The following is a 13,223-nucleotide window of genomic DNA, read 5'->3' as shown; positions in this document are numbered from 1 at the left end:
CCCATCAGTGATCTCTTTCTCCCTTTTGAACTTATCCCTTTATTAAATGTGGGACATCATGAGGCTTATGAATAAAAAGTATTTGCATTAGAATATGATCTTTGTTATTTGTATCCTCTTTGAACTCTCTTTCTTCCAGGAACCTCATTTATGATTTACATACTTCTTAATTACATCAAAGTATACTTTTACTGTAAAGAGCCAACAGCATACATCTTTGTATGGTACATGTCTCAGACTGCTTGGTTTCACTTATGGTATGGTGGTGCGAAATCACATAGAGCCCATGGCGTAATTACTGGGCTTGTCAAGCACGATCGTCGAGTAAATTCATAACAGGAATGACAGCACAACAACGAGTCTTTGAAATATGTACATTGATTCCCCAAAGAGAAATATATAAAGATGTTGATTATAATCATGCCCTGAGCAATCCAGAAACGATACTCTCTCTCTCTCTCTCTCTCTCTCTCTCTCTCTCTCTCTCTCTCTCTCTGCATATGTGTCTATTTGTAATTAGGTCCAGGATATGGTACGACCAATCATGAATGGCACTACAGATGACGGTGCAGTTCTTATAAATTAATTAACAAAAAACTCAAATGCAACATTGGATGTCTGGCTTCTGAGTGATGGCTCGCTTTATGCTTGATAAAAAAAACAGATATTTCACAAAAGGAAAACAATAATTCATGTCATCCTCTGATTGGTCACGTGCACAAAACCACACCAGGCTCATCTTAGCTTTTGCTACAGGTTGTAGCGCTCAAATCCAGCTATCCCTCCTGATAGTAAAACGCTGCTCAACTTTACCTGAGCATGTTAGCGCCTGAAGGCAACGTGACAAGCCGCCTGGTGGAAAGATTCACTGAAGCGAGAGTCCGGCTCTGAAGCGCGCGCACATCTCAGCACCCTGGACAGCGCACGACGCCGCAGTGGCGATATGCGTGTATTCAACCGGTGGCTTCCAACCAGACCAGCAGTGTGAGGGGATCAATACATAAACTCGTTGTGTTCCACATCTGGAAAACGCTGTTTGCACTCTGGATCACTTGGATTTGTGTTTTTTTGTTTCTAATACAGAGCGTCTCCGTCGACTCCATCGTGTGGGTAGGCGTGCCGCTGCCGGATGCGGGCTTGGCTCCAGAAGCCGTGCTGAGTAGCGTGGAATAGTCACTGACAGGCGGGCGGAGTGCTGTGGTGGTGGTGCCGAAGAGACCCTTCATTTATAAGGATGCTGGTGGGAAATGCCTGGAGACAAAGATGACGAGATTTGTCAAAAGGCACTTGAACTCCTGTCAGATCTTTGCTCGAAGGGGGAAGTGCAGAACGAACACTGCCTGGATTTTATCTACTATTTCCGAGACCTTGCCAGGCCACGCTATACGGATTCAGGTGAGGCATCATTTGCACCCTTGATTGATCAGCAATTGCATGTAATTGACCTGAAGTGAACGTGCCTTACTAAAGTGTCTTATTTCATTGGACCTTCTGCACCTAAGACTGAATGGATGTTGAAGCTATCGGTTCCAGTGCTTTCACAACCGATTGGGAAATTCGATCTTCATAATTTCACCCACACATTACTAATGATCGTATTCAATTATTATTGTTTCCGCGCAATAAAACACACCTCCACGGCGACAGACTCTCCTTTTTTTTTTACTGAGAAATACATTTGAGGTCTAGAATTTGTGTTATTTCCAATGTACAATCTGCATTGAAGTGAGAGTCATTTTACAATATTCCAAATGCATATTACTCCAAGTCATTCTTGACACGAATCTGCACGAACCCCAGCAGTGGTATCGTGTAGTGGCAGAATTACACATCTTACAGGCGACGACTGCACAACGGCTTTGCTCCGCCCCCTGCGCTCGCCGGTCGTGGCACACCAACTACATTCTACTTCTTTAAAAGTTTACGACAGATTTAATTCTTCGTTTTATCGTTTTGTAAAACCAGAGTCACGTTTCATCATGACCAACATCCACGCTGCCCATACATCAGAATGGCATGATGTGTGTGAGCATATATGTAAGTGTGTGCGTGCGTGTGTTTGTGCGTCTGTGCAGAAGACGAGGGAGGGGACGTGAAGGAGCGCGAAAGCACAGTTACAGCAATCCTCTTTATACCTTCTCCATTAATTCTGCTTCCATTCATTTGGATTGTCATAATCATTCCTCGCCTCACGAGGCCAGGGAATTCCCACTCCTTCCTTGTTACTGTCCCTCTCTGCACCCATTACCTTCAACCTTTCAATCTCACCGATTTCCTGTATAACTTCATCTCCCAACTACATATATATATATATATATATATATATATATATATATATATATATATATATATATATATATATATATATATATATATATATGTATATATATATACACATACAGATAGAAAGATGGATAGATAGATAGATACTTCAAATTCAGGAAATTTATATATATATATATATATATATATATATATATATATATATATATATATATATATATATATATCAGTCACTACACACTCTATTAAAAAGGATTGCGTTGTGGAGAGGGCTAACATAGCCAGTAGTAGACAGTGAACATTGTGTAAACGGTGAGTGAGTTGGGGCTGTACATAAGGGCTAACATAGCCAGTAAACATTGTTCCTATAGTGAGGTGAAACAGAGTGGTAAGAGCATAATTTGAGACGGTGGAGACTATGCAGAGAAGTATATCACAGTACCTTTGATTGACTGATTGTATAGTTGTATGGCTCTAGGGATGAATGAATTACAGTCTATCTCACTCCCTCATCCATCACAAAGGCCCTATATCTTTCTTGTCTTTTCGAGTTTTAGTAGCGGATTTGCTGTAGTAGAGTTAGCTATCAGGATGGCTTTCCTCTAAGGTGCAATTTAAGTTACGGTTGACTTGTGTTACCCTTCCAAAAGGCCAAATGTAGTAGATCACAGTAGACAAAATCCTCAAAATACATTTCAACCAGAGTGGTTGGGCTGGATGGGATTCAGTCCGTTAAGGACATACTGTTTTTGCTTACGTTTTTCACAAACATTCTGGATATTTAACATAAACATGACTTGGCAACTTCAGGAATCTATACTCTTGTTATGCATCCAGTGAACGAGAGTGACTATATTTGGCAGGAGGGATGTAGTGAGTCTATGGGTCTGGTATCAGTAGTGGCTGGTCAATCAAAAAGCAGCAACGCCCTGAAGCATATCCTACAAATTTACAAAATGAACATTATGCTGTCTAGACCCTAAACTCATATTCACAATGTTTACTGAGGAAATAAATAAAGTACAAAGTAGGGATATTTTCTCCTACTTGCATAAAGTCTGATCTCTTATGGCAAACACAGGAGTCACCGCCTGATGGCCAGAAGAGAGAATACATGTTTATGGAACTTTTACATTGTCTTCACTTTTCAGAACCTGAGGTTTCCGTCTGTTTCCTGGCCAAAATTTTAGGCTTGGTTTATGTCATTTCAGATTTACTGCGATTACCAGTTTCTGAATTATAGAACAGCGGCCATGGCTAAATTTGTCTTTTTCAACTCTCCAATATTCGAAACATAACAAACATGAATGCCTCTGGTCGTTCAAGGTAATTTAACCCACATTTAATGAATATTTTATAATATCAGTCACTGTGCAAGTTTTTTTACCCTCACAAATATGCAACTATACAACCATCTTGAGTTTTTGGGTGACATAAATGCTGAAGTCGACTACTCAAAATCAAGGGGGAAATCAAGCAATGTAAATACAGTTCTTACTCACAGTTTATGTTTAAAGCAAATAACAACTTGTCAGGAGGTGGAAGCGTATATATTGCTTTTTCAGCATTTGTTTGCCACCTACACTATTGCACCTTCGAAGGTCCTGCTCTAAAATTGCTCCACCCTCTTTGTGGTGCAGTCCTGAGTCCTTCCAAATGTCTGTAGGTTTCTTAGCAGCCCTCTACAGGAGCCCTGCCAAGCTGGCCGTGGCCTCCTCAGATTGCAAGTGCCTCAATTCCTCCACATTATTCTCCCAAATCACACATACTCTGGTATTGACAGGATCTCGAAGCGCAGAAAGGACAGTTTGTCTGAGTTCCTGTTCGAGGTCTAATGACAGCGCCCACACACAATCAGTCCTCTGCAATGCTGTTGAATTTGAAGGATAAGTTAGACAAAACTATTATCGTCAAAGTCTTTTGAATATTGTTGTGGTTGAAACGATAGTCTTTAAATGTGATGTGACACATCTAATTTATTTTTAAACTAATATGCATGTTAATGACCTAACTAAATATAAAAGCTAAGTAACAACGTGTGACGACATTCCTTTGAAAAGGTTTCAGTGTTAGCTCTCGGTGTATAATAAGCTTACCAGGCGTAATTCAGTTCAAGCTTCCTGGTTGCAAAATGTTGTGATGAAGTTACTCTTAAAAACAGATGTTTTTCTCTTGGTGAAAAATCTTTTCTCTGTCATAAATCAAATGAAGTATCATAAAACTAAAACGCAAAACATCACTGAAATTACATACAGCTTTGTAAGTGAAAAGATACGGGATTGTTTGTGTGAATACTAAACTAACCAGAATAAATTAAATCAACAGAGTCTTTCAGTTAAAACTTTATTTTCATATTTTGATATCAAGATATATATATATATATATATATATATATATATATATATATATATATATATATATATATATATATATATATTAGAAAAGGAGCATAGACGAGAGAACTAAATGTAATAAATGTAAATGGCCTGCATTCAAATAGTTCATTTCTATGATACCAGACAAAGAGCTTCAGAATTTGCCTCTCATTCACACATATTCACATACCGATAATATCCATCCACACTTTATTCATAAAGTCAGCGAGATGTCACAGACTAATCAACTCAAAACACATCGTTTTACCTTCTCTCATCTGATAATCATGAAAGTGGCATCTACTTGATATGATAGTCATTATATTTATTATGTTTCTTAAACCATATCAGCATGCAATTTTGTTTGAATCCTTAATATTCTTTGCCAATTAAAGAGACACGCTGTGCTAAACAATGAGGGGGTAGTTACTCAGGTTAGCGATCACTGGTGTCACTAAATTTAAATGGGATCATTCAACTCATTACTATCACTTAAGTAAATACACATACAGTATTTTACAGTCATTACTTTTCTTTTTAATCTTTTTACTTTATCAACAAAATGAACAAAATCACTTTGCCATAGACAATTAATAGCTCATTGCAGTCAGCACATAACCTGGTCACAAGCCTGTATAACTGGCCTCACACACAACACGGTTCATAACAATAATAGGCATACGATGATACAGCAGATGCCATTAAATACAAACTGTGCAGGAGGACAACAATGAATTAAAGAAAACATGAGTTCATCAGTGCACTGTTAAGCAGATAATTTAGTGCACAAAACAAAGTTTCTTAAATACTCAATCAATAACTAACGTGCACCATGACAAAAAGAGGTTGTCCAGTAGATGCACATTGCATAAACCAAAACTTGATGTGGTTTTCTACTAATTCATAATACTAGCCTCATATCAGCAACATATTTCATAATACTAAAAGCTTTACAGATTGTGAAAGATGTTCACTAGTTAAAATGTTCACATGATCATCTATGTCCAATGTTAGGGGTGTACCTTGCATTTCTCTATGATGCTAACTATGATGCTAAATAATGCTAACAAGTCTGAATCTAAGTTAGCCTATTAAATAGTTAACCGAAATTAAATATTGAACTATTGTTTGACTTTAACGTTAATATTACATGAAAATTGGTTCTCAGTTGATTTTACCTGGTTAAAGAAAGAGAAACATAAAAAATGAAAAATAAATGTCCAGGAGTAAATGGTTTTCCAGAAACAACTACTATGGGAGAAGATAGTTTGAAGGTATTATTTATTTAGGTACATATTGTTTACAAATACTCATAGAGCTTTAAAAACTGTTTGGTCCTTTTAGCCATCAAGAGCAAATTATTAACAACAATTTCAGTGCATTGCTTGTATTTCACCTGGTTTTTCCCTTGTCTTGATTTATTGGGTCAGATTTCGGTTCAAGTCTGCCCTCACCCGATGCTCAGTAGCTTGATTGTGTCCATCTCACTCTTGTCTAATGGCTGTGGCCCGGTTTGTGACTAGCTTGTGTCCCTACAGATTTCAAAGTCATCATTAGGCATTCATAACAATATTTGTAGTACTAGTTATTATTTCACTACACTTTTAGTTGCTTATTGCAAAACAACTGTATGTTGTATTTTTCCTTGGATGTATATAAAAAGTACTGCGTAAAATAAGATTAGAATAAGATGCAGCCTAAAACAGTTTATCACACTTTGAAGACTTTGTGTAGACAAATATAACACTCATGTTGGGAACTACATTCAGTTATGCTGTTATCTTATTCTTCAATAATTACTAATCAGCATTTAACACCATCACTTTATCTCACAAAAACTAAAGCATGCAAAGACGAACAGAGCGTGAGGGGCACAGCATATAAAATGTGTATGCAACTGATACTTAATGAGGTACAGTAATCTTGGAAAGAACTGATGAAACGCTTTGCATCCCTATTCAATGTGACCTACGTGCAGATCTAAACTCTACTGATGAGGCATATTAGCTGATATGAGTAGTTCATAAAAAGACTATTGTGGACTGCTTCCAAAAATGTACCTTCAGATAAAACCACAAGATAACAAACATTTCCTGCATTTACCTCCATCTTAACATTGTTATGCAATAGTTCACACTGCACATGGCTTGGCATTATTTGGCAATAAAAAGAAAGCCATTTCTATAAATTTCAAATCCTGTTTAGGTTCTGTTTCTTTCTATTTTTACTGTTTAAATGATGCATCTTTAAAAGAAAGAGATTTTTATTTTGGGAAAAGTCCCACGTTTTGAGAACAGAGATGATTAAAAAAAAAAAAACAATGACTCTGATGGTTTCCTTTTTCATGGTGACTCGCTGGTGTAAACAAATGCACTGCAGGAATATTAATTATATACTTTGAAAAGATCAAAACAACTTTTACTTGACAGACTATAAACTGGTGTTATACTTCTGAAAAGTGTATATATTCACACAAGTTCATTGACCTCCATTTATGTTGTGCATGGTACCTTCACATTGTTGCTGGAACGTCTGATGCTACTACTGCAGACGACTTGGTGGGTCTGGTTGGGTTTAATAAAATGGCTAAATAACCACCATTTTAACCCTTTTCTTTTCCCCCCCAAAATGTTATCTTTCTCTTTGTTTTTCAAGCATATGATTCGACTGTTTTACCAAAATAGATAAAGACAGTCAGTATAGCTAAAATCAACTCTTACGAGATTGAAAAGTAAGTAGGAATGTGTTTGACACAATCTACGTTTCTCCACTAAATCTGTCCTCTTTAAAGTTAATTTTAACATCAATTTATTTTTTCAATTTCCTAATTTTGTGTCAATTGTGTGCCAATAACTGTAATTCTCCTTGCCAAGCTGACCACTTTTCATTCAGTGTTCATTTATTTCCACAATAATATATCATTGTAACCATCAAGCAGTTGTAAACTCAAGACTCCCAATCCATTTGGAAGCAGATATGAGGCTCCTGAGGATAATTCAATAAATGTTGTTCATCCTTTCTTCCTGTCTCTCGTGTCACCTTTTCAGATATATCAGTGAGTCTGTTGTCACTGGTAGTGACTGCCTGTGGCTTGGCCCTGTTTGGGGTCTCCCTGTTTGTTTCCTGGAAGCTCTGCTGGATACCATGGAGGGAGCGTGTGCTCTCCCCCACCACCAAGGAAGCCCATGGGCACCTCAACCCTATGATGAGCCCTCTGCCATCGCAGCTCGCACCCAGACAGCCAGTTTACACAGCCGTGGACCCTCCGGCGCACAACCGCCGTGAGTCATCACAATGCTCCATCGCCAGAGAGCCCACTCCTGTGGCGTCTGTGGTGTCAGTCGAGGCTCCAGTAACTCCGGTATCACCACCACCTGTGGTCATTGCCACACCAGAGGCAGCTATGAAGATCAGTCACACATCTCCAGACATCCCTCTGGATGCCCAGACAAAAAGCCGGGAAAATGGAGTTCACACCAACCCTCGTATGCAGAGACAGACCACTGAACCCCCACCATCTGGTTACTTGATATCTGAAATTGGGTCAGTATAAGATTTTTGATTATGTTTCTTTGTTTTAACCAAAACAACCAACATGTGCGCTCCAATCCATCTCTTATACTGATTGGTATTTGAGCTAATCATTGCTCAATGCTCATGGCTTTCAACACCATTGTCAGACAATTACATCAATATATTGAGCAAAAAGTTGTTTAAAGCCAACATGTTTCCTGCCGAATGTATTTTTTACAATATCTTTAGAAAAAAAACAAGCAATTGCAGGCCTGTTATAGTACATGCACTTTGTCCTCATGCATGAAAGAATGATCACACTTCACACAGCTTTCTGCCTTGTTACATACTGTATAGAGCAAACTACTTCCTGCATTGGCATTGGGTGTAAATTGTGAGGTGCAGAACAGTTAATCATGGACGTGGACCTTTTCTGATTCAATTCGTTGATGTTTGTTGTTTCCCTGTGCCAACAGACAAGGGTCCATTCGCAGGCATATGAACCTGTCTAACCCAGACTTCAACATGGCCCAGTTCCAAAGACAGGATTCTCTCACTGGAATGGGGCTGGGCCTTGGTCGCCTCAAACCAGAACTCTACAAACAGCGCTCCCTTGAGGGAGAGGAAGGCAGTCGCAGAGGTGGGGGTTGTGGGCGCCTCCACTTCATCCTCAAATTTGACTGCGACCTGGAACAATTAATAGTTAAGATCCACAAAGCAGAGCAACTCCCAGCCAAGGACTTTTCTGGCACCTCTGACCCTTATGTTAAGATCTACCTGCTCCCTGATCGTCAGACCAAGCACCAGACCAAGGTGCACCGCAAGACGTTGAATCCTGTGTTTGATGAGGTCTTCCTGTTTCCCGTGGCATACTCTGAGCTTCCCACACGTAAGCTGCACTTCAGTGTCTATGACTTTGATCGGTTTTCACGCCATGATATTATTGGCCAAGTGGTTGTGGACAACTTCCTGGATCTGGCAGATTTCCCCAGAGAGACAAAACTCTGCAGAGACATCCAGTATGTCTCCTCGGTAAGTAAGCTCTTATATTCAATATGATGTCATGCTCACTTAGATATGCTATGTCATATTTAACTTGTGAACAATATCACAAAAGTCAACTTCACACAATGAAATACAAATAAATAAAATACAAAATATCTGTATACAAGAGAATAGACAGCAAACATCAAACTAAATGTATACTTACATTAACCTGTGTTTACATAATTTTACTGTGACACTAATACCATGTTTCTGTCACTGTCCACATACTGTAACTCAGCGCTCAAAGTTTTTGATTGTTTCCTGTTACGACACTTTGTAGGCCTACAGCTGAAATATATACATACATATATATATATATATATATATATATATATATATATATATATATATATATATATATACATATATATATATATATATATATATATATATATATATATACATATATATATATATACATATATATATATATATATACATATATATATATACATATATATATACATATATATATATATACATATATATATACATATATATATACATATATATATACATATATATATATATATATATATATATACATATATATATACATATATATATATATACATATATATATACATATATATATACATATATATATACATATATATATACATATATATATATATATATATATATATATATATATATATATATATATATATACATATATATATACATATATATATATATATATATATATATATATATATATATATATATATATATAAGAAATCTATTGAGGAGTGGACAATATTGATCAATATGTTGAGGTTTATGCTTTCAGTGATTGCTTCATTGACAGGCATCTCAGTGTGTGAGATTACCCAGCTGTAATGTAGCATTGATCCCTTTCTTAATAGCGCGCTTAAGTGGCATTAATAGGACTCCTTGCCATTGATTGCTGCAGACAATTAATTACATCCGAGGGAGGTCAGTAAAGCAAGATCAATGAGGAGCAGGTGTCGTGGTGGGTTGAATTGTCAAAGCTTCTGCTCTCGGTTATATTTGTAACGATAACACTTTATTTGAATGAAATCTTGGTTGAAACATGGCAACACTGCTAAAAACTGGTCCAGCAAGGCAACAAACACATTCAGTCAGTATAAAGCACAATGGATGTCAACAGTTTGAGTCCTAGTTCATCGTAGATTTTTTTTCAAATATGTCTGACTAATGTGGGATTTGTTTACAACTCGTCTGACTGAAATAGTTTATTGTACTGTTGGATATATTTTTTAGCAGTGTTGAAGCATTCAGAAACACGTGCAATATAATGTTAATTACCTACCATAGTCAATTTTATAATATAGAAAGCTGCATGACTGAGCAGCTGTGTGTGTCAGTCTCTTGTGTATCTAATAAGCAAAGTACCCTTTACTTTTGCTAGCGTCAAGTTCTGTCTCCCACTACCTGTCCCTCACTATACGCAAATGAATGATCTGAACTGCAGCCATTTCAGTCTCATAAGATGTGTATAGGTAACCTGAATGTATCTGCCTGACTAATCCAACTGTCAATCCAAGCTAAATATAAACACGTTACCATAATGTGATATAACTGGGTAAAGAAACCATGTGTTTTTTTGCTGTGGTTGGTCACATCATCTACTTTTCATACTCAATTTCATTCAGAAGAACGGCTCTTGTATATCTTTTTTGTTTACAATTCTTTATGCCTGATGGTAGTTTTGCTTTACAAGAGCAGAAACATCTTAAAGGCATCTGTTGAATGCATTTTGATTGTGTTGTACAACCATCTACTGTATATGTGCCTATCTGAGCATATCTTAAGCCCATATATCTTATTTATAATCAAAGTAAACGAAAAACTATGACATGCTGAAAAGCTTTTCACCAAAAATAAAATTAGACCAGGAATTAAACCAGGAATGTGGCAAATAATGATATTCAGACACCTACCTGCCCGTAGTAGAGGGAGGAGATAAACACGTAGGCCCCGTGGGATACATCTAATCACATAATACCGTTCGCTCATTCTGATGGTAAGAATCCTTCTGCTTCTCTGTCTCTTATCTTTATCTCTCTCACACTCACACACACACACACACACACACACACACACACACACACTCACACACTTATGCAACCAGTAAATGCTGGAAACAAAGGCAGGTTACATGGATCAATCCAACAGTCTTTGCTTGACCACACTTCCTGCGTTGTAATGTAAATGTCGTGAGGCCATGTTGCTACAGTACAAGCCAGACGGTCATCATAACCACACATGGCGCATCCACAAAATTAACAGCTGTGTCCCACTTTGATGATGTGTACAAAGTCTAACTGGCTTTTGAGTTCTTGCTGGAAAAAATATAAATGCATTTATTTGAAGAGGAGGTAATCCACCAGAAAAACTTAAGAGACAGCTGTATGAAAATCCTCTAAGCAAATATTTGGAAAGGGTTCAGGATGAGTGGGGGAAAAACTAGGTGGGGTGAAGGTAAAGAGTGTATTTAACTGATGAGATGGTAGGGAAGAGTGCAGGAGACAGGAGGACACTGGTTTGAGTAGGGAGTCCTGGAAGGTTGGGTGCACCTTGAATGCGACTGATCTAGATAGATACTTTATTGATAAGTAATTATCTATCTAGATTATTCGCATTCAAATTGAGTCCCACAAACTTCTTTATCTTATCCACCTTATAGGGTCCAATAAAGCGGGGTCCCAGTTTGCAGGACTCAATTTAAAGGGGTAAGTCTTGTGAAGAGAGCCACACTTTTGGCCCAGGGAGATAGGTGGGTGCAGGGATTCGGCGCCGGAGAGAGACTAGCCGTAGTACCTAGGACTTGACAAGGCTTTTCAGACCTAAGAAGAAAACTGAGGTCCTTGATCCGACACAATGTCCTGGGGGATGTCGTGGAGTTGGAAGGACCAGGAGGTTACCAGTTTGTGGCTGACGGCAACTTGGGGAGGGGAATGAAGTGGACAGCCTTGGAAAAACGGTCCACGACCGTTAGTATGGTAGTGTTTCCTTCCAAAAAGGGGGGCAGGCCAGTTACGAAGTCCACTGCTATGTGGGCCTCTGTGTGAATTAACACCGGGGCAGAAGTGAACAGTCTTTTCAGGGTGGCAAAAGAGAAAGAAAATGAGGCAGCAGTGGACGTGAGGGGAACCGCTACTTTGCTGTAGTCTTGGATATAACTTCTGTAGAAATTAGCGAACCCAAGGAACCGCTGTAGCTGTTTGCGATAGTTGGGCGTGGGCCACTCCACCAGGTCCAGTGTGGAGAACACAGTGGCCTTGAGGAGGGGCTCAAAGACAGGGTCAATGAGAGGAAGAGTATATTTGTTTTTAACGGTGATCTCATTAAGACCGTGGTAATCTATGCAGGGGCATAGTGTGTGGTCCTTCTTGCCTACAAAGAACAACCCAGCACCAACAGAGGAGGAGGAGGGTCGGATGAATCAGTTTGCTAGGGAGTCGTGGATGTAGCTCTCCACAGCCTCTCTTTACCGGCGAAAAAGGTTAAAGAGACGGCTAGAAGGGGGCGTAGGTTTATGGCGCAGACCTACGGTCTATGTGGGGGCCGTGTTTGGTCACGCAGCTTACTGAACACCTCCCTGAGTTCATGACAAGTGGAAGCGACTAACGTAAGGTCTGGGACAACAAACCACAAGCATCCAGGTCTCCAGAATAGTGTTCCGGGTTCGGGATGGAGCTGGCAGGCCAGCAGGAGACACGCCGGTGCCCGTGGCAGAAAGGGCAGCGAGGTAAGCATCGACCCGGTCCTTTCGGACAGTGAGTTGAGTCACACTGGAGTTTAGATTCCGTAACTCGGCCAATACTTCTTGCAGGGCAGACTCGTGAAGACCAAGCAGAACGCTATGGGAGGCTAGCGCCTGGCCAAGTCTGCTGGGTCCATAACGGCCAGATTATTCTGTGAGGGTTTGGTTTTGCTGGATCCAAGCGCAGACATGGTGAGGCAAGGTGGGGTGAAGGTAAAGGGTTTATTTAACATAATTTAACTGATGAGACG

The 13,223-nt window shown here is 38.9% G+C and overlaps 1 protein-coding gene across 2 annotated transcripts in view; it reads left to right on the top strand.

The window, feature by feature from the left end:
- The first annotated feature begins 806 nt into the window (after positions 1-806).
- The window catches only part of syt9a (synaptotagmin IXa), a 17,908-nt gene continuing 5,491 nt past the window's right edge, over positions 807-13,223 (top strand). The window contains exons 1-4 of one of the 2 annotated variants that reach the window (XM_068583530.1): positions 807-984; positions 1,084-1,395; positions 7,706-8,201; positions 8,648-9,203. In XM_068583530.1, the coding sequence (XP_068439631.1) occupies positions 1,248-1,395; positions 7,706-8,201; positions 8,648-9,203 (1,200 nt within the window). In that variant the 5' untranslated portion in view covers positions 807-984; positions 1,084-1,247. Of the gene's footprint in view, positions 1,396-7,705; positions 8,202-8,647; positions 9,204-13,223 lie in introns of both variants that reach the window. The other variant, XM_068583450.1, reaches the window with a different exon arrangement.

Source organism: Clinocottus analis, unplaced genomic scaffold (genome assembly GCF_023055335.1).
Source record: "Clinocottus analis isolate CAN_PGR_092001 unplaced genomic scaffold, fCliAna1.0.p SCAF_1, whole genome shotgun sequence".
Taxonomy (NCBI): domain Eukaryota; kingdom Metazoa; phylum Chordata; class Actinopteri; order Perciformes; family Cottidae; genus Clinocottus; species Clinocottus analis.
This window is presented reverse-complemented; position numbering and strand designations above follow the sequence as displayed.